General features: G+C 38.6%; 1 protein-coding gene across 5 annotated transcripts; it reads right to left on the bottom strand.

Annotated features, from left to right (window-relative positions):
- Positions 1-27,133, bottom strand: FAM3C (FAM3 metabolism regulating signaling molecule C). Of its 5 annotated transcripts, XM_085525878.1 has the most exons (12): positions 27,030-27,133; positions 17,423-17,608; positions 15,548-15,642; positions 14,702-14,790; positions 12,045-12,149; positions 10,994-11,023; positions 10,687-10,810; positions 6,196-6,254; positions 5,053-5,103; positions 4,568-4,652; positions 2,677-2,803; positions 1-1,908 (listed from the first exon to the last, which is right to left on the bottom strand). In XM_085525878.1, the coding sequence occupies exons 4-12, from the start codon at positions 14,712-14,714 to the stop codon at positions 1,819-1,821; spliced, it is 684 nt and encodes a 227-aa protein (XP_085382004.1). In that variant the 5' UTR covers positions 14,715-14,790; positions 15,548-15,642; positions 17,423-17,608; positions 27,030-27,133; the 3' UTR covers positions 1-1,818. The 5 variants fall into 5 exon arrangements, with proteins under 5 accessions (XP_085382004.1, XP_085382128.1, XP_015708286.1 ...); XM_085526002.1 differs by lacking the exon at positions 15,548-15,642 and having other exon boundaries at positions 26,701-27,133; XM_015852800.3 differs by lacking the exon at positions 15,548-15,642.

Here is a 27,133-nt window from a genome sequence, read left to right as displayed (position 1 = left end):
TTACTTACAAATAACAATTTATTCATGTGAAAATTCCAGGACTTTGCAATTAGTTTTTCACAATAACCTGATGTTATGAAATAACTTTTATTATCGAATGGATAGAAACGAGGTGTTTTACTCATTTGATGTAAAAGATACATATGATTTTGACACGTCCTCCTAAATAAGAGAATCTGAAAGATTTAACAAAAACAATTTCACCACATAAGGATCTTTTATTGCTGCTCGACATTAAACTTCAGGGAAAGCCACATTATTTAACAAACTACTTAAACGTACAGAACAGCTCAGAGTCCAGTCTTAGTTTGACATCACAGGTTATTTGACTTGAGAAGCAATTCCCAATATTGCTTGACTTGTTTTTTAGTGTGCACAATTGAGTTCATTTCAGAAGACCTATCAACAATAGGAACATTTGAGTGCCACTTACACTGTGGGTTCCTGAAAAATCCTTTGTGGCTGTAGTCCCATGGTACTAGCTGGAAGTTTCTGAAGATTAAACTAGAAATCATGACATAAAACTCCAAGAGATTACAATCAATTCTGTAACATCCCCTATTTTTTTTTTCCTATACCAGCAATTTAATTTATAACATGCTAACTTGCTTTCAGTGAAAGTTCAAGCTGGCCCTACATAAAAATGAAGCTATGTTTTCTGACAGCTCTGACATGAGCTGAAGAATAAGGCCACTTCAACTTGGTCCTTTAATTTTTTGCATTGAAAAAAAATGAAGATGCATCATCACTTAAGATCGAATACTATAGATTGCATAACCAAAGATGCGATGCTTTCTCTACTATCACTGTAAGCACATATGACCCCACATTAGGTGTAACACAGGCAGTAAAGACTCATAATACTGTACCCTGGACAACTCTTACTAGAAGGCAGAATGCTCTCCCCTGGGTTCTTTGCAATGGAAAATTTATTTCTAGGTTTACGACTACAGCAGGAAGGCACCCCATCACACACATATGTACTATGTGACTAGCCAACAGGGCTGAATAGCCATAAGTAGACTCAGAGGTTAAGCAGCAGTACAAAAACTGTTTGTTACCAAAACAAAAATGAACAAGTCACTTGTTTGAGTACTGTTGTTTAACATGCCGAGTCTCTTCTACACAGGAAGTACAGTTTTCAAGCTGAGCAACAATCCTTCCAAGCTGCTTTTAAGTATCACATACACTATTTACACATTTACTTTGCTCTTCCCTTAGTAAAAAAAAAAAACTTATATTGTGCTTTTCATGGTATATCTGTATTTCACTATCATGTTTTCCTTCTTTGCAGATTATCCAGTTTTGGTGGGAGACTACAAAATAAATTTTTTTAGCACTCGGTATTAGAATAACCAAATTAGCTTCAATAAAAAGTGATGCTGCCATTAAAAAGGCAGAAGATAAAAAAAATTAAAGCTCTTTATTAACTTATCTCTATGTTTTCCACAAAGGTTACATTCTCACAGCAATGTTAGAAGACAGTACAACATTTGTCCAGATCTGTTTATTATTGGCATATGCAATTTATTAGCCAGCCGGTCTACAAGATACTCACCATAGGCAAACTAAATACTGTGCTTTTAAGAAATCTGTTTAGAAAGTACTTGATGTTCCTTTTAATTTGAACATATTTACAAAAAGGACTGTATGTGTGTTAGCAATAAATAATCCCAATATTCAAGATGTCAGTGCTCATGCACACACTGACAGGATGGCTGCATGCTTTAAAAATATTATTTACAGTACAGTCTCCTTCATAGCCCTCTCCCTAATAATAGCAGAAAGTGCATTTTCTTCCTTTCCTTTTCTGTAGATTTAGTCTTGCTTCTGAGGGATGCAACCTTCCATCTCAACAACTTCTGGCCAGCCTTCGTATTTGTTGGTGTCCTTGTTGTTCTTTATATGCTGCAAATAGAAAATATTGACTGTTAATATGAAGTCTTCTACCATGTTGCTTTAAGTCACAGCATGAAAGGCACTTCTTATTATGACAGAAAAAGAGAAGACATCAGTAGTATCCTCTTGAGCTTTTTAAATGATCATCAAATATAACAAATCCTCAGTACAGTAAATTGTTCAGGCAAGCGTATGCTAAAAGCAAGTACGCCATAATAGAGAAAACATTCTCTATTATCAGACAAAGCATTACTACCTAAAGAGTCTGCCACTGCTTCTGCACTATTCCTACACACTTGCTCACCAAGTACAAAGCTACCTTTACTGGTAATTAAAGGAGACAACAACACATGTTAAATTGCAGCTACTTAAGTATGGGAATGTATTTTATTTCACAAGTTCTTCTACGGCAGCAAAAATTCCTGACAGAAGTAAGTTTAACCAACACCTTAACAACCTGTTTGTCAGAGATTAGTGGGCCCAAAATATGACTCTTCAGCATTAAGTTTTGAATTCTCAGTTTCACCGAATTCACTTAAGGTAATTCATCTGGTTACTGGGATACTAACACCTACCCAAGTAAGACTTATCACCCCGCTGCACATTTAAAGAAAGAACAGACAAGAAATAAAACTGAAGATAACACCATGTGCCACTATTGCAGTGGATACCCATTCTGAGTAAACTCGTGGTATAAAACAGGCTATGTCTCCATTAATGGAAGCTGCTGAGGTTGTAGAACATAACATAAGTTACAGAACATAAGAAGTCACAGACCTGCTCAAAGGGACTTTTAGTTTTAATTCCTTTTCCTCCACAGAAGACCCAATTGTCTCTAAAGCCAAGGTTAGTGATGGATGTGCTTCCTAGTTCAGCAATCAGTTTCCGTGCTTCCTCATTAAGCCTTGGGAAAAAAAAATAAAAAATACACATTCTCAAAGCTTTCATTGTTCAATGCACCATTCAGCTTCAATCTGATTAAATACAATTTAAGTCGGTCAATATTAGGAAAGATCTATCTTTCAAAATCAGATAAGGCTAGTTTCTGTAATCAGCTGACCTAATAAGCTCTGCTCTTTGATATTATCTGCAGCAAATAGTATAAAACCACTAAGAACCCCATCTTTTGAGAATTTATATATATAACTCAAATAATGTTAGCAATTCCCTAAGCAACTAAGAAAAGTCTATCTTTAACATAACCATTATTTAAAGACTCAAGTTGAAGCCTAAATACTTCTCTTAGGTTAAAAGAATGACCTAAATACACAAAAGTTCTTGTCTGCTCAGATCAATTAACTCAGAAGTGAGAACTGCAGTCCCCGCAGCACGGTTCAGTGCCCATAGGTCCATATAGGATAATTTTAATGAAGAAAATGATTTTGTAAGAGACAGGATCTCAGTACAACAGCTCATTATTTCTACTTAATGAGATACGGTTGTATGACTCACCTTAACCAAAATGATAGAAATGATTAAGTAATTTACTTTGGAGGCTATTTGCACCACCCACACTCCAAGTTCCCAAAACATTAAGACAGCTTATATTAAAAGCAAGAAGAAAAAAACCCAACACCACCAAAACACTCACAATAAGAATATTTTTATGTTTTGAACATGACGGTTCTTCACTTTTAAGTTGCTTTCAAGCAATTTGGCACTTTTGGATACTATAAAGCAGCAACCACAACTTTTTGGCTAATGTTGCAATACCACTAATGAGTAGTTCTTGGCTGTCAGCACAAACGCACCAAACTCACATTTCTGTTTAGTTTTAGAAAACAGCAGCAAAGACACGATTAAAAAAGCCTGACTACTTATCTAAATGCTGAAGAACAACAGTTAGGAGATCTAGCATTCTGATAAGGAGACACTACATTGCTTTCATCTCCCTAAGGCAGTTGAAGTACAGCCACTTTCAAACAGCTACTGAAAATACTGTGTATTGTAAAGTCAGGACTTTGCCATAGGAAAGCTATTTCTACATCAGAATACTGACAGGATATTAAAATTGTACCAGAAGGAAAAAAGTACACAATATAAGTGTAAGTAATGTTAAAATAATGGATGAAAATAGAAAAACCTTAATTTTCTCTATTAAAAATCCTTCTGATAGTGTGACTTAAGTAACTAATGACAACACAAATTCCTACAGTAATTTCAGTACCTATTAAAGATTATCAAAGTTGAGGAGGTTGGAAAATACTGCAAAAAGAACACTAAAACTCCTTAAACTATGTTTATATTGATAGGCTGAACAGCTTACAGTGGAACACCCAAAGAAGTTTGAGGTTCACGCTAATAAAAACTCTCAGACCTTAGAAAAGGAGGGGTATGTGCAAGACCTAATGGGAATGGTCTCCGCAAAACTGAACTGCCAAACCACGTCTTAAGAGCTGTTCTGAGGAAAGTGCAGGATGGAACAGATTAGTTTTGATCAGAGGGTATCTTCTCACAGCCATATGCCTGGACATACCTAAACTCAACAGCATAAGATAGATTTGATCCTCATCATCTCCAAATAACATTAGCGTTATTAAACTGATTTACTGAAAGTATAGTTTCAAATACCCTGTCTTGGAAGAACAGAAGTTTATCAGAAGTGGTTGTGATTAAAACTTTAAATATTGCTTTTAATTAATGTTTCCTGCATAAATCAATGACATACTTGGTTGCTCCATCATCGTATGTTCCCATCAGCACAATGGTTCCATCCTGTATGGATTTAAGAAATTCAATAAATGGTGCCACATCTGAAAAGAGAGAAAACAAAACCTTTATAATAAGCAAATCAGAATATATTTAAACATCTGTAACATCAGACTTTTTAAAATACTTATAAGTATACTCAAATTTATACATAGATCTTAAGTAAGAGGAAGGTAAAGAAGCATAAGAATGAACTCTCATTTTATAGAAATGGTTTTGTCCATATAAAGATGACTGCTAGTTGTACATGCTTATTCTCCTGAGTAGTCCCCTTCTCCTCTCTCACACCCCCAACTATGTGTGTTTATCTGAAGTTGCACCCTCCTCACAATTACAAATGCAGAGGTAAGGCTCAACACACCACAGTAAACAGAACTAAAGAGAACAAGCATGCAAACACAGAAGCAGATTGTTTCTCTAACCAGCTAAACGAACTCCACCTACCTCCTCCCCACATGTCAAAGAATTTAGTGTCTAACGGTTCTCCTGTTTTACCTGAAGGAAAAGAAACGTTTTTACAAATTCATGGGAATTTACTTTTTTAGGTTCTTTTTGTAGGATAAAAAGCGAAAGACAGCACAGTTATAGGTTGCTTTACTGCAGAGGAAGCAAGAAAAATCAAAACTACTCGTCAAGTTTTGCTACATATTGGGAATTTCTAGTTGATTTTAACTTCTGGTACAAATAGAGAAGGAAGTGGCTGGTACACATACATTAGTATTTTTCCTGTCTACAAAGGAAATATTTGATGGAAGGTAGAGTTTCATTTTTGATTGATACATTTATATAAAATTCAGAAAATGAGAAAGACTGGGGTTACGTAAGACAAAACAAGGTGGTTTGGTTTTGACTAAGACAATAGAAGAAAGCAAAACAGGATTAGGTATTGTTCAAGTCACGCATTAGATTATAGAAACCTGAGTGCAACCCAAAAATAACATGTATTTACATTGCAGCAAAATGATAAAGTGCTGCCTCAGCACTACAAAGAATTGCTTCCTACATGTTAAGGAGAAATCTGTCAGTACTGATGTTTAGTCTCTAAGCTGGCACACAGGTGAATCTGTTTATTTTTAATGGAATTAACATTCCTGAATACATATTATATGGATGTACCCACAGACAAGATCTACAAATGCAGACTAATAGAATATACTGATTTCAGACTAGTGAGTAAGGAATGGTTCCTTTCATGCAGTAATAAAATTGCTAACTGGATTTCACTGAAAACAGAAGAATTTGGTGTAGAGAATTTTACAGTGGCAATACACAAAATCAAGAGACAGCAATTCTGCCATCTCCTATACATATCAGGAAGTTACCTGATACATCACTGAGATAACCATCATGGAATTCTACATTTGTAGGGAAAAAAAATGCATCAAGTTTTTCTGCTTTCAAACAGTATACAATGAATACAACAGTATTCAACAAAAACGTTGAAGTGCCAAAATCTGAGATTAACTCAGTATGAATACACTGAGTACTTCCTTTTCTTCTCTAGTTTACTTTTCACCATCTTAGCAAACTTAAAACTTCAGGAAGAATTTGAAAGTGCAGACACTGCTTGCTTAGAAAGTCACTCACCATTGACCAAGGCCACATTTATTCCTCTGCCAACATTATTTTTAACTCCACTCATTAATCTGAAACAAAATACACAATTTAATTTGTAATAGAACTGTTTTCTGATGTAAAATGAATTATTTCACATTGTTTTTAAAAATATGATCAGGTTGTAGAAGAGCACCGCATTTCTATGAGTATTTAAAGCAAAATCTCCTATGTGCCCTTATGGCACCACTGATTTGGGAACAGTAGGTCTGATATCCCTAATTGTATCCATTTTCTACAGAAAGATGATGATTAAATGCTCTAATTATGTGTATATTAAAAATGCCACCAATAATAAAGTGCTATTAATGTAGTTGAGAAAATTCCTTGCAGTTAAAAAGCATGGAACAAAGAACTATTTGAAGGGCTTAGTACAGTCACATAGCCAACATATTAAGCTTTTTTGTAAGCAAAAAATGTGTTAATGAGTTTAAAACCTGAATCAAAGTATTTAAACTGAGTGTTGTAGTATTGTGGAACATGGTACTAAGCAAGAAAGTCAAGGCAAATTAGTTTCCTATGATAGATAAAAGTAGCAGAAAAGTAAAACACAAACAGCAAATACAGTTACAGGACTTTAAACAAAAATTGAATGTAACCTTGAAGTAGAATTGAACATCCCAACAAAATCACCACAATCTATGACAGCAATTACTTGGCCAAACTTAAAGCAGCAAAGGAGCTTGGAAAGTACTGATACACTGTGAAATGTAGGCTGTTCAGAGCCGTAAAGCAGAGCTAAGGGCAACATCAAGACTGTTCAGCTACAGTGCTGTGCTGCTGTGGGCCATGGTAGGTACATCACTCCAATGTGAAGAAACTTACAAAACCAGCTCATTCCTTCTCACTGGCACCACACGGCGATCTCTGTTCTACCCACAGACCCTGCATTTCCCAGCACTACTATTTCAAAGCTGAGAGACAAAGTATTAACATAAACAAGGAGAAACAGAAACAAGGACTGAAGTTGTATGAAGACAACAAAGAAGTTTTCTGCTCAGCTTTAAGAAAGCACTGTCAACAAAAATAGAGGTGCACATCTCTTCATTTCTAATTCCACTGTGACCAAGGTTGTTTTCAACTTCTCCAGGTTTTTCTGAGGGGCTGCAACCCTGTACAAATTGTTATCGACAGAACTTTTTCAGGTAATTTCTTCTGTCCTAAGTGACGTTTCAGAATGAAACATCCTTGCACACACAGCTGCAACAACAGCTCCCCCATAATAGTCACAAGCTAGAAACAAGAATTGCTTTGTCAGAAAAAACATGACAGCCTTCTTTTTGGATACCATCATTGGCACTTAAATGAAAGACTATGAGTTAACAGTAACTCACAATATAGTGACTTATCTAAAGAAGTACCATTCAGAGGTGAAATGTTCTGTATTCTTCTGTTAACCCCCTACCAAAAAAAACTTTATTTGAATAGAAATGAAACTAATTTAATAACTTTGAGAGACAGAGGACTTGCAATTTTCTGCTAAAATACAGAATTCAGTTCTGTTTAATAGGGAATTTCTAGTTGGGCTTCTGGAATTCTTTCTAAATCCATTCAGCACCTGGAGGAACATTACTTCTGTGACCACATCATTTTCAGATCACGTCTAGGCAAAAAGTCTAAGCAACAGAAGCACATGACAAATAAAGATTGAAAACAATCAAACAAAAACAGCGAACTTCTGGATGCTTGTGTAAGATTTAGGGGACTTGAATTTAACAATAAGAATTTCCTTTATTTCTAACTACTAAATTCTCCACAAATAAACACCACTAAAAAAAAATATCCAATACGGGGGTGATTAGATGCTGAAAAGTCACACATATAATTAAAGCTATAACTGACTTCAGAGAAGAAAATATCCTGCAAACATAAATGGCAGAAATAACTGTTATTAAAGTAGTGCAGACTATCATTCTGTTCTGAGGTTACTGCAGCACAAATATGGAACAGGTTTCTTAGTAGTAGAAGAAAAACTACATGCAGGAGTAAAGAAGCACAGCTGGTAAAGAAGTACAACTCCACTGCTTCTAAGCCTGTTAAGCAGCAACCACAATAGTTCATATTTTGAGCACTATACTATGTTTTCTAATCCAGATTGCATACTTCCCATATAGAAGAGCAGTACTATAATCAAACTTCTATAAAGCATTGCAGTTCTGTCATAAATCAAACAACAGTCTCGTTTAACATAAAGGAAAAACTCACACTGTAAATATTATGACAATTTATGAAGCCATCTTCCTGTTTCCTTGTCTTGGAGATGCAAAGAATAACTTTAAGTTAAGCTCAGCTATTGTGAATTAACTAGAAAAAACACATCTTGCATGAGAGAGATCAAAAAAACATTGTTATAAGATCCATCAAGAAGGAAATAGATTTCTTCACAGTTCTGAGATATTACTTTACACACCTAAGATAACGTCTGTGCTGTCAGAAATACTACTGGGTGTAATGTGAATGTTCTATCACAGGAGGGCAGTAGTTCATCAGTTTTAGAATTCTTCAAAAACAAAAAAATCACATTCAAGAAATTACGTGAGCTTTCAAATAAGAAATTATATATTATGAACAAAGCAGAAGATCATATTAAATTAATCGAAGTTTTTGGTGTACACTTCAATAGACATTAAAAATCTTATTCCCCAGAAGTAATTAGCAAAGGTTTTTTTTCCAACTGAGACAGAACTTAAGGCTCCAACAGTTATGCACAAAGCTGTACAATAATATTAAATGATTTCCTTGCCAGCTACTGCTTTCCTTTCATTGCTTTCTTCAGTGAAATATCCACCAGTTTGCAGCTGTTGGGGTTTTGTTTGTTTGTTTTTTTGGACATGAACCACAACCTCTCCCCCCTTAGTAAGCAGGGCATTTGAAAAGGCTACCATTCTTTAGTTAAAATCTTACTTGAACTCAGAATTTTTCATCAGTGAATCACCCCAACTATTTTCAGATAAGATGCTTCCTAGCAATCATGCTGAGATGCTGGCAAGCCTTGTAACATGAACAAAAATATCTCTGCAGAGACATTGGGTAGGACTGTCCAAGGTCATAAAGGGAATCAATGCTAAGAGCAGCAGAACCTAGCAGCTTTTACTTAGTATGCACTAAGCGTGAGTTCGTGCTCATTTTGCACATGTACTGCACAGTAACGCACCACTGTAAATGGAGTTCCACACAAACAGAAAAGCTTCGTTTAAGTCAGCCTTGTACAGAAATGCATTAACATCTGAATGGCACTCAAGTTTTAACTAGTAACGCAAAGAGAAGACACTGCATGAGTTTCACTGTAAGGAAAGAAGCTCCCATTTTAACTTGACTACAGCTTAAATGCTAGAAGCAATGCCTGTCATCTTCTCGTTTAGCTCACATGCAACTAATGTTACAATATTCCTTTAATTAGGGAAAAAGTAACAAAGATATAAAACAATACTTACAGGTGTTGCAATAAATAGGATCAGTATTTTGATCTAAATTGCATGGGTTTACACTATTCACAGAAAAGCTGTGATTTGCTCTAGAATTTGCACTGACATCTCAGACACACCACTTAAAAGAGCAGGGGCGCAAAAACTGGAGTAGTTTGTTGAGGGAAATGAGGTTCTTTAGTCTGGAGAAGATGAGGCTCGGGAGAGATTTCACTGCTATGAAAGCAGGTTGCAGTGAGTGTGTTAGTTTCTTTCTTCAGAAGTTAGAAGACACAAGAAAACAGAGGAGAGGCTTAGACAGAACATTAGGAAGAATTCTCCCAGCAAGATGGCTGTCAAGCTTTTTAATGGGATGCCCACTGACACAGTGGAATCCCTATCCCTAGAGGGACTTAAGAGATGTATGGGCACTGCACTAAGGGACGTAGTTTTGTAGTGGGACTAGAGGGTGGAAAAGATCTTGAAGCTCTTAAGTGTTTTTATAGTTAAATTCTCATTTTATTGACTTTGTTTAATTGTGACAACAGTAACTACTGATAATTAAAATACTTTTCCTTTTGAAGATATCCATTAAAGAGAAGTGGAAAATGTGCTCTACCATGGGTACCATAAAAACAGATGGTTTAAAAGATGCCGTACAAAATAAAATTCCATGATAGTTTTAGCTAATGACTTTCAATTAAGAGTATCAATAGTAAGTACTTAAAATACAGTTCTTTAATGAATTACAATTAGGGACGCAAGTTCCTTAGTGGTAAAACTATACTCATCTTCAAAAAAAATCTAACTATTTGATAAGTAACTATTTTTAAGTGCAGGCTACCTTATACATATTAAAATAGCATAGATTTCAACACTTACTGCAGAGTATTACGTGTTTCATCAGTGATTAAGTTATGACGCAATATAGCTTTTCCATGTTGTCATACTGTAGGCAAACCAAAGCTTAAAGAAACATCAGGTTACTGATTTAGTGTGCAAAGGAGTCCAAGACAACAGTTGAAAAAGGTACTTAGACAACAGGCAAAAAAATACTTACACATTATCTTCTACGCAAATTTTAGGTCCAACTACGTTTGCTGCTCCACTTGCCATTTTGAATGCAAAATGCTTTTCAGGACAAGCTTTAGAGATCCCACATTTGTATCTTGGAGGTTTTGTAGCTTTCAAAAGGAAATAAAACTGGATTTCAGAGAAAACCGTGAATTAAGGAAAATCAGGAAAGCAGGAAAACTAGCTTGATTGCATTTACATTGTGATTAAGACTTTATTAACTATGAAAAATCCAACATTCTTTATGCTATTAGTGAAAGAAAGTGACAGCAGTAACACATATGAATACTCACAGCGTGCAGCTGCATCCAACGCTGATCTAGCTAAAATGCAAAAAAGAAGATTTTACAAGACATTACTACTGAAATGTCATCTGCAATAAAATACCCCATAAATTTAACAACTTTCTGTACCTCTATAAAAATAATCTTTTTGAAATGAGTATCAAATACACTTGAGCATAATGTTCCACTGTAAAACAATCTTCACGTGGTAGAAAAATGAAAGCCATATCATCAGGAACCATATTTAGAAGTTCTACCTTTATTTTAATCAGTGACTCGTAAATTAAGAACCACAGAAATTCGAACTCAAAACAACCAAGGATCCATGGAGCTGTGGGCATTGCAGTGAAATTAGTTCATTTCTTTCAACCCAACTTTATCTACCCAAAAATAATTACTACAAATCAGAACCTTCACCAGGATGGAATTCCATTTACCTAACACCAGAATTCTGCAACTTGGGTGTATCAGTAGCCAATCATTCATTACTCCATTTCAGGGAATGAGAAAAGCAATGAAATACTTAACATCAACTGCATCTCTTCAATAGTTGTCAGTGATGACCCTGGTGACTGGTTCAGATGTGTGCTCACACCTTAGCAATGCAGAGTTCAGCAACAGGAACCATACATATATATATATACCTAAAGCTGGGTTTTCCTAATTAAAAGCCCCTTTCAAGGTTAAGTTGGCCAAAAAAATATACACTGAACTTCAGATCATCTAAGCTGGTAATTTCTTTTTCCTGCATAGAACTCATCACATCTGAAATGTTCTGCTTATTGCACATGGTAGTGTACCTATGCAAGGAAGAAATCCACCAAAAATATGATTTCTTAACTGCCAGACTGAACAGAAAAAATAGGTAAGAGTTTATACATAGTTGGAAGAGGATTAAACCAATTAAGAAGGTTAAATATCTAATATGGAAAATGTTAAAACATATTAAAACTCTTAAGTTTAAAAGCTTAACTCAAGCTTACAGCAAACGAATATTGTATTATTGATTATGGCTCAAACAAATATTAACAGGAGTCAGCAGAAAATAGTTACAACTTACCAAATATGTGTCCTAAGTTTGCTTCCATTTTTATTTCAAACACTTGAGATATGACATAAAACGTCAATAAAAATATTGCTATGACTACTATCAACTTCGCAGCACCTGTTCAGAAATAGAGAAAAAAAAATTATCTTAAAGGTTAACTGTAAGATTATCAAAATTATCTACATGAGAAATGTGTACAAAGTGACAGGATGTTAGGATATTGAATTCAGAAACTTTCCATGCAGAAGTAATCTGCAAGAAATGAGAATTATAATGTAGTATGCAACTGAGCCACTCTGCTGGACTGCTATACCAAACACCCCCTGCTCTCAGACATGAAATCTCACCTTGTTCTTTCTCTGTGTTTCATGACATGTTGCCTGACATCAAAGTTCACCAACCTCGGCAACGAAGAGAAACCACAGACTTTTTTTGTATGAAAACCCAGCTCAACAAGGTGAACTAAGCTGACTTTAAGTGGCTGCTGTCCAAAGTGGAAAGTTGCGCTCTCTCCAACCTCATTTCCCTGTTCTTAGCCATGTGTACACATTTCTCACTGTTTATAAATATTCCCTTTCTGCCTTTTACCTCAGATTAAGATACCTCTGTTTTAATGTATAACTAGACTGAGGGATTATGGATCTCTTGATATACTATTGCTTGGCTGCTTTAGCCAGTCAGGTCTGAGCATTGCATTAAAAGAAATTAAACTTCTGGTCTTCAATGAGAGTAAGAAAACATTAAAGTTCTAAGTTAAAAAGTAGTGAAAAGCAGTATCTCACCTTTCCCACTTTTAATATGCTATGGACTCAGGTAGCTTAAAGTTTTAACAAGCCTAATTAAGGCAAGCACTAAGAGGTCAAGCCACCTACTAAGAAAAAATGAAGAAATAAAAGCAGAAGCCTACAACCACAGCAACTTAAATCTGAACTGGAAACCTACTCATGGTACCACCATGAACCCTGCCACTTTCAGCAATAGATTTTACAGAATATTTTGCTCCCAGATTACTGTGTGTTAATGACTGTCTGAGAGCAGAAGTTAAGTGAGAAAGCATCTGATGAACATCCTGTCTTCCTCTGTCACCTCAGTATGGATAATTGTTTGGAAGGGGCAATACTATGCATGCTTCTGTTCCTCAGATAACCAGCCAAAATCCTCCAGAACAAAAGATTATGGATTCCTTCAAATCTTGAACTGGGCTGTTTAGAAGATCTTAAAATAGACAGATTACTCAGCCTTCACAAGAATGAGAGATGTTAATCTTTCCAGAGGCTAAAAAAGAAAACAAATTAAAAAGATATGACTTTTTTTGTTGGCTTGCAGTTTGGACTTCATCTCCCACTGCATGTGAGAGTACATCTATGCTATCTAAGAAAACACAGATGCAAACTGGATTTAAAAATATTATAACAAAACTCCAAAGATTTGAAGGAAAGCGAGCCACAGGCAAAAGCTACAGAAAACAGATGATCCACATGTACAAGAAGCAGAAAAAAGGACTTCAAAGTAACTTTACTCAAGAAGATGGTACCAGAATATGGAAAGTGGTACTTGAAAAGTAGTTTGTTTCTGTAGGCAGTGTGCGAGATGAATGAGTATGAACACAAGCAGACCTCCCCCACCTGCCTCTGGTCCCTCTCAACTGAATTTCAAGTGCTCTCTTTAGTTAAAGGAGGTGAGAAATCTCCTTGAATATCCTTGCAGTATTTGAATGGAAGCAAATATGTCTGTTATAACTCTATATGCACTGTGGTATCTTTTTGTTTGTAGGACTTAGTAACAAAAGTAATTGGCTGGAGTAGGGAATTAAAAAGGCTTGGAAATTTTTCAGACAATTTTTCATCCTTTAAAAATTACATCATTCTCCCAGTTCTTCAGCAGTTTTGCTTTTATGGGTCACTCCCAGTTACACTCACTGAGGCTCCGTACATACATTGTCTAACAACCACCTTAACAGTATTGACAAAACAAAACAAAGACTGATTTATCAATAAGGCTAAAAGTGCAACCCTCCTGGAAAAGACGGTGCTGCTGACTCCTAGAGAAGTCAACAGCTGTTCCCTCTGCAACATTAATTGTTGCTCTGATTAAAGTGCAAGACATCAGAACGTCAAGACTGCTGACAAAAGTACAGGCTATTCTACTGAAGTGAAGTGCCTGAAGGAATATTCTCTTGTAGTATTATACAATGAGATCTTACTTTTATAACTGCTACACCTTCTGCCTAATGAAATCAGTTTCTCAAACACTGTACTGAAATATCTTTAATAAAAGGCTTTACAGCTTTCAAACTCTCTGTAACCATTCAGGAAGTTTCAGCAACTGTATTTTAAAAGTATATGGCACTTTTTGGTCGTGGCATGGGGCAGAGAAGAAGCCATTAATTCACCATTTCCTTGTTCTTTCATCATCTTGCATGATTGGTAGCGAAAGATCACATCACAGCACGTTAAGTGGCCACTACAGCTAAGCTGAAGCGTCTGTAACCAGCTGCTCCCTCTTAGACCATCCCAAATTCTCAAACAAGTTTCACTTAGCTGGCAGAACAGGAGTTGCTGTTCCATTTATGTTTACTTTTAAACCCTCCAATATTGTCACAGCTTGTTAAAGCTTTCCACACCTTATTCCACAAAGGACAAAAGTCTGATTTCAGTGAGCGTGCTTACCTGCTATTCTCATGTTTAGTCTTCAGCCAAATAATGACACTACTGCATTAAAAAAAGAAAAAAAAAAAAAAAAAAAAGAAAAAAGCCACCTAGAGAGGGAAAAAAAGAAAGAAAGGATTAATTGTAACTGCAATCGAATAAGCAACTTCATGATGTGTTAACTGTAGCAATACCATTGATTTCCAGCCAGTAATGATGACTGTCCTGAATAGGTAGCACAGTAAAGGGAAGAAGATGCAAGATGGATCTCTTGCTATGGTATCACTTTCCTTTGCTACTTTATGAAACAAGCTATCTTGGATGCCACACATCTCTCACCCACAGCTGCATCAAGAAGATTCACACAGTGGCAGAAGCAACAATCCCCAAACTATTTCAGAGTAAACTGAAAATCACTGCCTATTTGCATAAGCCACACAAAAACCTCAAAGGCTCTTCTTTAGAGTCAAAAGGTGCCACAACCTCCACACACTCTCCCCCCTAAAGGCACCACACCTCTTCACAGGTGGGGATGCTCCCAGTGCTTCACTTCTGCTGGCTCTGTTCAGTGGCACAGTCCTTGGCCACATCAGCTCTGTATCTGTTGCCTGGCACCAAGACTCCTCTTACTGCTCATTCAAGGAGTGCAAAGCAGTTGACCACGAGCAGCCCCTGGGCACCCTCATGGTATCCCATGAATCGGGTCTGGCAAACACTGGCATCTTAACTGTCAAAGTACCATAAATCCAATAGAAACAGCAGATCATTTTACAATATTTAAGCAGGTTAAGCACAGAATTTGTTTTTAAATTAACTGAAGTTAGATTTTTGCTTGGAAACAAAGCAATTCAGGTAGCACACTATTACCTCTATTCTTATGATCCTAAGAAAAGAACTCTTGGTTGCTTTCAGATATATATGAGGTCTTCAGACAACTAACAGCCTGTAGTTAGTACGGCCTTCTGAACAGTAAAAGAAAAAAAAAAAAATAAAAATAAAAAATCAAATCTGTTTCTGAATTTAATTTGCATTTTACTGCATGCTTGCATTGAATAAGCAAAAAAACCTACTGGCATTCACTGATCTTGTTGGATTATCTACACCAAGGCTAAACTTAAACACGTCTAAGAATCATTTTAATTGAAGGAGTCAACTCACACCCACCTATTAAAAGCTGCAACATCCCCGACGTTCTGCAGTCCTGCCCCGGAATTCTGAAACCTACCAACAAAAAACCCCACCAAACCAAACCCACCTATCTTTAGAAAAGCTATTATTGCAATTCAGGAAACACAAACCATTTGATACATCTCCAAAACCCAGACAGTCCTCAGAATCCATGCCAGGGAGGAAAACGTAATATAAACAACAACTTTTCCCTTTACTTACATCAGTATCTGTAAGTTACAATCACTCACGTGCCTAAATACTCTTTCTAAACACACCATCACTATGATCCACTGCAGAATACCTTCACCTCAGCATCCATGCTCACTGACCCCAGCCACCATTTGTTGCAATCAGACATATGATGTACAGAACTTTCCAAGTGCAAGTTAACTTATGAACACCAAGTGCTTTCCCAACACAATATTACCTTACCACGTTATTTTTAATTAAAGAACAGTCCATTAGCCATTATGAACACTCACTGTCACTCTGCAACATTAATAGATTCCATAATTGAAATTTAGACATGATATAAAAGTGGATTAGAAATTTCTAACAGAGCTTAATTTGTGATAGCTTAAAAACATGAAAAACAAGAATGAAACTGAGCAGGGACATGAGCATTACAACCCAAATATCTTCTTGACTTACAAATGCCTGATAATATAAGCAATCATTTTATTACGATGTTAATGTAATTTGCCTCTGTTAGCAGTACAACAAGGCTCATATTTACCACATCTAGAATCCAGGAGATGCAGCCACTAAGAGGATCTACGTTGATGAGTAAAGCAGAACCCATTACAGACACAGGGGCCAGGAAAAGCATGTGAAATACGCAACAGAAGTGAACAACAGCCCAAAGTCAAAAGCAGGTAGATCTGAGGAAGCATTATAGTGCATGATTGTAAAACCATGGATTTATTATTATTATTTTGTTTTCACCCAGATTGTTTTCTCGGTGTAGTATTCAGAGGTACATCATTTAAAGAATACAAGTGGGATGGTGAAAAAAAAAACAACAAACTCTTCATTTCAAGTGCCTTGAAATAAAAACCCATCCACAGAAGAACCTCAAAGCAGTGCTTTCAGAAACTGGTTTTCTTCCACTTTAAGCAAAAGCAATTTATTATTTCCCGGATGCGATGCGAGGAGGAAGAACAAGAACTGCAGGTTTACATCTGCCATGGACAAGAGCCAAGGCATTCTAATAGTCAGAAGAAATTCTACTCATAAATAGTACAGTCAAATCTCTGTACTGGGCACATGCTTTCTTCCTTAAGATGAGCACCACTGCAGATTCTCTATTGCCTACTAAAATTCCAACATTCCTACTTTGCCAAAAGAAGCTCTGTGCAATTTCTCATGAGTCCTGAGGACCACGTTTTCCTTTTCTTTTGATCCCACCCAGCACTAACAGTGCAGGCATATCTTCTCGTCACAACTGTATCTATTGAAGAGAGGTTCCTATTGCCTGTAAAAGCCAGTTTACACAAGCCAACATTTATAGAAGAATCAGTGACAACAAGTTCAGGCCATTAACTGCTTAACTTCAGGAAGACATATAAACACCCTTAATGCTTCAAAGAGTGTAGTAATATAAAAAGTTGTGGTCTACAGGCTGTTAGACCACAGTAGTGTCAGTATATGGTTGATATTTTTCTTGTAGGGTCTTGATATAAACCTTCAGGCAAGACCAGCTATTCAGCCACGCTGACTCAGTAAGATTATAACAATCCAGTTCCTAAATCTGAAGCACTGAACAGCAGGAAGATAAGAAGAGAATGCTTTGTTAGTTAAACCAACACAGGAAGTTCTCTCCAAAGTGGCAGAATCTGATCTACTCATAGGAAAAAAAAAAAAAAGTAGCAGAAAAACAGCAGCCAAGTAGGAAGCCTTCCTTCACTACAGCCAGTGGCACACATTGAGTGACAACTCCTTCAGAACAGAAAGCAGAAGACAGAAAGTTCATTGAACTGGAAAAACCAAGAAGTTATGCCATCATGGCACTGCCCAGATCACTGCATGAAGCTTCACACCCACCCATGCAGAAAAGAGCCATTTGTTCTGTCTGCAAAGTACTGGGGAATGAATAGGTGGAAAGACAGCTGGGAACTGAATTTACTGGTTGCGTATTTCTCCTCCACCCATCTTTGTGCACTGCATTATACCCTGAGGCAGGAGCAACTTCTAGATGCTGTGATTTTAAGTGTCAAAGCCTTTCCAAGTAGCAGCCCCAAATACTATGCATAGCTTAACATAAAAGTAGTAGAAGAAACAAACCAAAAAACAGGAGATTAAAAAAAGAAAGAGTGAAGCACTTTGCCACCTTCATGTTTTACCATTCAGTCAGTTTCAGTGTTCAGAGGACTTCTGGTTTGTTGCTCCACATTTTGATAAACTTGTGTGGAAACGACAACGAAAATCTGACAAACTCATAATATATATCCATAGGGCTGCTGTAGATATTCTTTTACATAGTAATACTAGCTTCAAACTATACAATATCAGATATGTGCTTTCAGAAGTTATCTGTCACTCTTGAGGAAACTCTGCCAAAACTTCACAAAGGAACATTACATTATAACTTCATCTAGAAAACAATAAGCCTATACTCCTGCCAAAACAAACAAATAACCAATCATCAGATTCTATTAGATGTTCTGAATTACCTAATATGCTAAGATTGGGGTATTCCTGAGTTCAGGTAGTTGATTTGATACCCATCAAGTCATTTGTTTCCTTGAATCAAAGTACAAGAGGAAATTGTTTTAAATATGGTAGCCATTAAAACACAAGCACACATATAGGCACACAAATGCTTTTGTTAAGACCGTCACTCCCACAATGCTGAACGAAGCTCAGCTTCCTGTACTGAGAGGAATTCAACCTATTGTGGTCAGTTCTCTGTCCACCTGGTTCAATGCTCCTGCCCAAAGACAGGTGCTCTGTGACACAACTCATTTGACCACAGACTCTGCCCTACTTGGTTTTAAAGCCATCAATAAATTGCAGGTGGCCAGAGCTTTAAGTCTTTTTGTTTGTTTGTTTTCAAACAGAGTTGTAATAAATGTTTTTATGGGTAACAGAAAACACTTAAATTAGCATTCCCATTTCCTCAGGATAACAGTACTTCTATCAGCAATTCGATAACGCATTTAGATAGCATTTATGAAACAGGAGAACAAAAACAAACAGAGATGAGAAGCAAGAATTTAGAAGGTCAAGATAAGTTACTAATCTAGGAAGGTCAGGATACAAAAAGGTGCAAAAAAAAATTAAGCAGCAATATTTAACAAAGCAGAAAGCAATAAACTTCTAAAAGGACATCAAGTGCAGCAAAACAAGTGGCAGCAGTGCAGAAAAGGATCTGAGCATCCAGCAGCTCTCTAATGTTAGGGTCAATGATGTGGTACCACTGCAAAAAGGGAACTGCTCATTATGAGCTGTACTGTGAACTGTATCAAGAGGACTGCTGCATGCAAAGCAAAAAGCAATTATTGTGCTGTGTCTACAAGTCATCTAGAATCTTCACTGAGATCCTGTGTGTGTTTTTTTTCCTAAATCTATCTTAAAGCATAATCCCCAATGGAACAATCTAGACAACAATTATATAACCCAACAATCAAAGGGCTAAAAGAATCAGGTTCGCTTTGCAATGCAGGTTGGAGGTGAAGAGAGCATGCAACAGACACCCCTGGTCCCTTACCACCAAGATGTAATAGGAAAACTGTTTTAAATGTTGCTGAGCTGGACTGTTCTTAATATCCACTGACTGCTTTTTACCCATTTGTAACTTCAACAACCAAAATAAAAAAATACATATATTTTAAATGGTCCCATCCACAAGATTCAACAAGAAAGGAACAGAAGGATGTAAATCACCATAGAACTTGGGAAAAACAAGAAGCCTCATAACCTTGGCAGCAGTCTGCAAGGTGCAAGTCAGCACCTCCTTCAGTAGTAATCCCTTATTTCTACCCTACTACATACAAACCTGCAACCAGGTAATTAATACTAAACCTGCGTCAGCCTGAGATGCCTTGAGAGTTCCGGGGAAACCTCACTGTGGACTCCCAATATTTGAATGGAGCGTATAAACAGGAGGGACAACAACTGCATGCAAGGGTGGATAGCGATAGGACAAGGGGGAAATGGTTTTAAATTGAGATAGGGGAGGCTTATGTTAGATATTAGGAGGAAGTTTTTCACTCGGGGTGGTGATGCACTGGAACAGGTTGCCCAAGGAGGTTGCGGATGCCCCATCCCTGGAGGCATTCAAGGCCAGGCTGGATGTGGCTCTGGGCAGCCTGGTCTTGTGGTTGGCAACCCTGCACATAGCAGGGAGGTTGAAACTAGATGATCACTGTGGTCCTTTTCAACCCAGGCCATTGCATGATTCTATGATATATCATTCTACGAATTAAATTCAGGAGGAAATTTTCCCCTCACCTAAACAAACACTTTTGAAAACTGTCAAATACTGTTACTCCTGTTTTTATCTACTGTATCTGTTCTTATGCATAGCATTATCAGGCATATACCAATGTTATCTATAGTATTACCAAGTTCACAGGAATACAATTAGATAAACAATCAAGATTGATTATTAGGGAAGAAAAAAAAAAAAAAAAGATGAGCTGTTATTTTTATTTCTGAGTCACAACTGGATTAGGATATTAGGATACTGTTTGCTTTTGGCAGCACAGACTGCCTTCCTCAGTGATCCACAGATGGTTTTTTTCCTCCAGTCAGAAAAAAACAGCACAGAAAAATGCCATCTGACACTTTCATACCCAGTAAAGCTCAACCAGTAAAGCAAACTTTTAACACAGCTCCTTATGATAGATATTCCTGCCTGTTGTTTTCAAGCAGTTCACAGCAATAGTAGTTTTCTACCTGAGTTTATGAATTGAATCATGTATTACAGGGTTGGCTTTAGCTATATTTACCTGAGCTCTGGTTTTAAACCAGTGATTGTGTCAACCTGAATTACTGTATCCCATGAACCAGACAGCCGAGATATTGAAATCATTCCAAGTCTAACCTAGAGTAGTAATCTAAGCTGCTAATACGATTCATTTAAATACAAGATGCATTTTCCTAACAAGATGACTGCTTATCTTTCTGCTAGACTAGCAGTAGATTTTCACCACCTTAACAAAATGTATTTAATTTTAAACTGAACTGAATAGACATAGAAAAGAATTATCTTTAAAAAGGTAGCTACTGTATTTTTATTTTTATTGTGTGATCGTGCACCATTTGTGCCTTCTAATAAGCCTCTCACCTCAGCAGTTACATCCTACAATTACCCTGTGGCTATGACAAAGCTTTACACAGTGGCTGAAGGTTTGTCTACACAGAACATTTTAGGGACAACTGATCCTACAAGAATGACGCCACCTGAACTGTATTCAGCTTGGTATTCTGACAACACTCAACTAGACCTTAAACCTTTGGTTGTTAAAATGAGATTTGGTTTTATATCTGCCCGATGAAATTCAGACGCCTTGAGCAGATGAAGCCAGACCTTACTCCAAAATTAAAAACAGGATGTGCAGCTGTAGCAGAACTGCCTACCTTGCTCATACTGGTGCGTGGTTTCACTTCTAAGAAAGGAAATACATCTGAGAAGAAACATGACTCTGCAAGAGTGGTTTGATACCTGATGCGCAAAACAGACATTTCCCAAAGGAGGCGTCCAGTTACTGCCAGCAGCAGGAGCTTGCTGATCATCAACCCAGCACTTCCACCTTAGGCAACACACATGCTTCAAGCCTCACAAACAGGAAAATCCTCCTGAATCCTTGGAAGCCCGAGATAAAAATGCTAAGGTGGGTTCTTCCCACTAAGAATGAAACTCCATTTACATACCTTTTAATAAAAGGGCCACAGAACAATCTGTTTCCAGAGCATTAACAATTAACTCTTCTCAATCCATATACCTTGAGAACTCTTCTATTGTATTACATGAAGTTCACTGATCCATTTTTTGTTGTTGTTGTTATTGTTTGTTTTTAAACAAGCTTTCAGTTGTGATCCCTGAAAATCCAGGTTATTTAAATGCAACAAAGCCAAGTGTCTATAGCTACTGATGGACCTATTACAGAGAATCTTAGCCTTAAGCATTTCACAGGATTGAATAAAATTACAGAGATAAATTCAGATAGATAAAATTATTGAGGTCAAATAGCAAACCTCATCCACCCCTTACACTTCTAGCTTTATCCTACAGCAGTAGTTAAGTCCCAGAAGAGTTACAACAGAGCAGGTGAGTTTAAACATTGTTACCTCTCACAAGATGATCCAACTACTCTGTAACTGAAACACTGCTGCAACTATTACCATTTCCAGATTTCTGTGTAATCTTTCCAAACCAGCAATAAACGGACGTGTAACGTATCTACCTGCCAGATCACAAGGTCTAACTGGAGACCAATGGCTACCCCAATACTGTATGCGTTTCAAATGTACAACAGCCTCCACATCTTCCTGTCAATAAAAAACATAGCAGAATAATGCACTGCTGTCACGCAGCTTACTCTCTTCTTTACAGCAATTCTCAACAGAGCTACCAAAAAGAAAGGTTATAGGTCTGAGAAACAGTTAACGTAAAAGTAAATGCTGCGACTTGATACAATCATGTATGACACCGCAGAAATTTGCTTAGAGCATGCCACCACTTCACCCTGAGGCCTGTTTTAAATAGAGGCATCATAAAAGCAGAACAGAAAAAGAGCATTACAAACATTTCCTCTACAGGTCCAAGTTCACTGCAGAATGATTGAGCTACCGCTCCACATTACTATTCACACAAGTACAACCATATTCTACATAGCAACTCTAAGATGTCAGAATGGTTTCATCACCTCACGATTGAGATTCATACGTTGCACAGAATGCCACACTGACCTCACCACAGAACTGCACGCTGACACTGCACAGCCACGCAGGGAGTTCTGAGAGATTCCGAAAGGCAGACAGTATTATGGGTACTGAGAGCAGCAAGGGACACCAACACAGACAAGAGGAGGGGGGAAAAAAAAAATACTACTAATCGTTTAAGCTTCTTTAACAAAAGGTCAGCATGAACCGAGGAGGCTATATGTGGGCGAAGAGCTTTAACCTTTGTGCAGCAGCACGCTGATCTCAGTAGGAAGCTGGGATGCATCTCGGAGGAAAGCACTCCACAGTGACAGCCGCTGCTCACAAACACTGTTGGTATCTCTCCTTCCTCTTCCTCGAAGGGGCAGAGGATTCCTCGCTACACCACTGAGGCCATTCTCATCTGCCAGGCACAGCAGCACTGGCTTCAGTCCTTTGCTGTGTCCCATCAGCTGCAGAGAGAACCTGCGGGGACATCATCACACACCAGCTCTGGGAAGAAGGGGCAGCACAACAGGACCAGGACTATTGCAGATATCAGACTGCTGTCAGTAACTAATCACCACCACTCTGCATGACAAGCTCTGAATCACAAGACTCCTGAGGTACAGGGGACTTTGTGCTCCTGGTCCATGCCACCAGTGAACCACTTGTAAAGGATGGGGTGGAAAACACTCAGAAATGGAGAGGAACTCCTTTATAGCTCTAGTGACTCACTCCTTTCTATGGAAGATACACAGAGACAGCAAGGAATACTGCATCTCTAGACTGTTTTCTGAGCACAAAAGTATCAGAACCAAAATCTATAACCAACCTTCTGACTGGGTACAACCTTCCAGCTACCAGCTCTGAGCACACCAGCCATAGAACCACAGCATCATTATAGCTGGAAAAGACCTTTAAGATAATCAAGTCCAACCATCAACCCACATGTCCACTAAATCACCATCCTTCGGATGGAGCACTGTCTGGAGATGCTCATCCCCATTAGGGTGATACCAATGCTCCTCTGCCCCAAGATCACCTAGCCAAGATCCTCACTTGCTATTTGGGCTTTTATTAGGAGAAAATCATCCCTTTCAGAAGCCAGTACTAAAGTTAAACCCTTTCTGGTCCTCACACAAAGGCTTGAAAGAAATTTATGGGCTGCAGTGCTTTCAGCTGAATGACAGTCACCCTTTCTACATCACTTTTTATGCACATCTCTTACTTTTTAGAAAGGCAGGCATTTTCTCCTGTAACACAGTAGCAAACTGGCATTTAAGTAAGAGCACAACGTAGTTTAATTCTGCAGATCCTAACTGTTACTAGTACATTGACAGAGAGCATGTGCTTTCTCTAGCACTGATACAGAAGCCAAAATAAGTGCCCAGGAGCAGGTCAGAAGCTCTCCAATGTCAGGAGTAGGAGCTTTCACCAGCTTAAATGTTTGTGAAGTGTTGAGTCAGCTAACTGGTGATATCACAGTAGATTGAGAAAAAGGTCTCTCCTGCTGTTGTTGAAAGAGCAGAAGGGAATAAAGTCAAACAGCCACAAAAAGAGGGTAAGTTCCCTGAAGCCTGTTAATGTCAAAATAGTTTTAAACGGACTCTCAAGAGAACTATTGTTGTTTTGGACATATAAACACAATGCAAACTTTTGCCATTAAAACTGAATCAACAGCTCTGCCAATTAAATGCAAGGGACGGTTCACTTCAGCAGCCCCCTCCATCCTAGTAGCCTTCAAGGCTGCTTCCCTCTTCTACAAAATCTCATCCATATCCTCTTGGTACCGAGCTCCAACATGAACTATATAAAGTTAAGTTGCTCTGTTTGCAAATGAAGATAAAATTACTCAAAAGGCACACTGGCTAATAAAGGGCAGAATTAGAGACATAAATGACACAGAACAAGATCATTTTTTTCTTTCTTAAAATAAAGTCTAAGTCCTCTTGGGGCCCATGTATCATTAGGAAAAACAAGACAAGGCTCTACTTGGATTCATAGTTAGACACAACCCTTCAAAAGATCAAGCTGGGAGCCAGATCCCCTAGATATCATTTATAAATGTTACAACGTCCAAATGGAAAACTACGGTGTACAGAAAGTGAAGTGCAAGCAGCAAGTTTTCACCTCACCCCTATCACATCAGCAGGCATCAGGTCTGAATAGCACTACAAAATGTGAACTTTAGGAGATAGGCTGGGCCCACCTGTCTTCCAGCATACATCATGAGATTTTGCTCTCTGATGAAGAAGGCTAACCAAGTAAAAGGGAATTAATGAATATACAGCTGCCAGTGAGCAGGCAACTTTCTGGAGCAGCAGGAAGCAGGCTGTTAGATTTGCCCAAACATCCCATGAAGCCTCACTTAAGAGGGTAAGATTCCTGACACTATTGCTGATAACATTTTTCTTGAAGTAAAACGGTTTATTAACAAGCCCTGGGAAAGCAAAATCATTCTAAGCCATAAAACAATCACAGTAATTCCAGTGCTGTTGATAGCGAAGTGATTGCCACAGGTTCAAACAGCAAGCCACTGGCTGAGCAAACATGCATGTCTATAGTAATTACACCTTAAATCCTCCACTTCCTTAACAGATTTTTGTGAAGAAGCTCAAAACTGAACATACATGTCACTTCTACTTGAACAACTTGAATCTTAAACAGCAAATTCCCCATGTCTGCCAGACATTCATCTTACAGACACCTAATTTTACGCTACAAAATAACCTATAATCAATGAAGTATTTTTTCAACTTACACAGTATGATTCATCTCATGGCCTTACAGAACAAGTCCCTCTCCTATATGCTATGCTGGCATTCTGAACATAACCAGAAACAAAATACCCAGCAGGAAGAGCACATTTTAAACATCAGCTTGCTAAAATTCCATTGAATTATCAAACTCTTTCTGTGCTATGACCCTTTTCTGGCAGTTCTGAAAACATTCTCTTTATAAGTAGAGCCTGCACACCCTGAACCACTCGGGCTGCATCTAGAGAGGCTAGGCAGCAATTTGTGGGCACTGCAAGGCAACTGTTATTTAGCTATGCCCTCTTCACTTACTCACTGTGACAGGGTCACAGTCGGAAGAATGGCCTGCCACAAAGCAGGCACCTCCTCCATACCTAGGCCGGGAGATGTTAACACACAACACACCAAGCTGTTAACGTGGGAAGAGCATGCATCAGCCTCAAAGCAAGTTACAAAACCTGTTTTGCACAGATACAACCAACAGACCCACGAGTGCTGCTGAACAGGACTGCCCTCTGGTTGGGCCCAGAGGGGTGGCAGATCTGCAGTCACACCTTGCCTACCTCACAGGCTTTAAAACAAGACAGTCGTGTACATACATTAAACAGCTGTTCCTCCTGCGGGTTTGGTTTCTTCTTATACTGTTCTCCTATTAGGATACCAGGATCAAGCATATATTAGATGAATAGGAGCTGCCAGCTATGCACACCTGCGAAGATTACTATAGGTTCCAGGTGAGCATGGCATGACAAGACATGCAGTATTGTAAAGGTACTCCCATATCCCTTACATACACGGATAGATAACGAAATGCAAATATTTTGCAGAGGTCAGGAGCCATTACTATCACTTAAAGCACACAATCACACTATTAAAGGTGAGAAAATGGAATGAGTGAACCAAGTAACACAGCCTGCCAATGGCTCAGGCGTTCAGCAGAGCTGGAGATACAGCAGCACCCACATCACATAACTGAGATTTTTCCTACTTTAAAGCCTCAGAAACCCAAAGTGAAAGCAAACATGCGGCTCGGACATGCACTGTGCCCCATCAGCTCGGCACGGCGTGCTGTAACGCAGCTTACAGTGCTGCACCTCACCTGTCAGCAGCGCCCACGACCCCACCACGCGAGAGAAAGCAGAGAGACCGCTGAAAAGGCAGAGCTTTGTGCTTTATTTCAGCAATAAAAGGCTGCCTATGGAAGAAGCGGCTCGTTGTTCTCACCTGGGCGGGACACTCAACTCCGGTGGCCGGAACCCCCCAGCCCTCCCCGTCCCCCCCGCCCCTTCCCCAGGAGAGAGCCCGTGGCGGGGTCCGGAGAGCCGGCCGAGGACACGCTGCCGGCGGGGCAGAGAGGAAGGGGGCAGGGAGCGGAGGCAGAGAGCAGGGGCAGGGCCGGAGAAAGTTGTACCCACAGTGGAAATAGGGAGCGAGGGCAGGCGGCCAGCACCGGACCGGCCGTCCGGGCAGGGGAGCGCCGTGCTGCCGCCAGGGCAGGAATCCCCGGCCCGGGAGCGGAACGCGAGCACCGTGCGAAGGACGTGGGCTCCTACCTGCGATGGGCGGCGACGGCCACGTCGCGCAGCGCCTCCGTTCCGCTCAGCGGCCGCGCAGGCAGCCCCGGCCCGCCCGCCGGCGACCGAAAAGGAAGCGGAGC

The sequence above is a fragment of the Coturnix japonica genome, chromosome 1, assembly GCF_054131305.1.
Source record: "Coturnix japonica strain WE chromosome 1, WE-NBRP24, whole genome shotgun sequence".
Lineage (NCBI taxonomy): Eukaryota > Metazoa > Chordata > Aves > Galliformes > Phasianidae > Coturnix > Coturnix japonica.
This window is presented reverse-complemented; position numbering and strand designations above follow the sequence as displayed.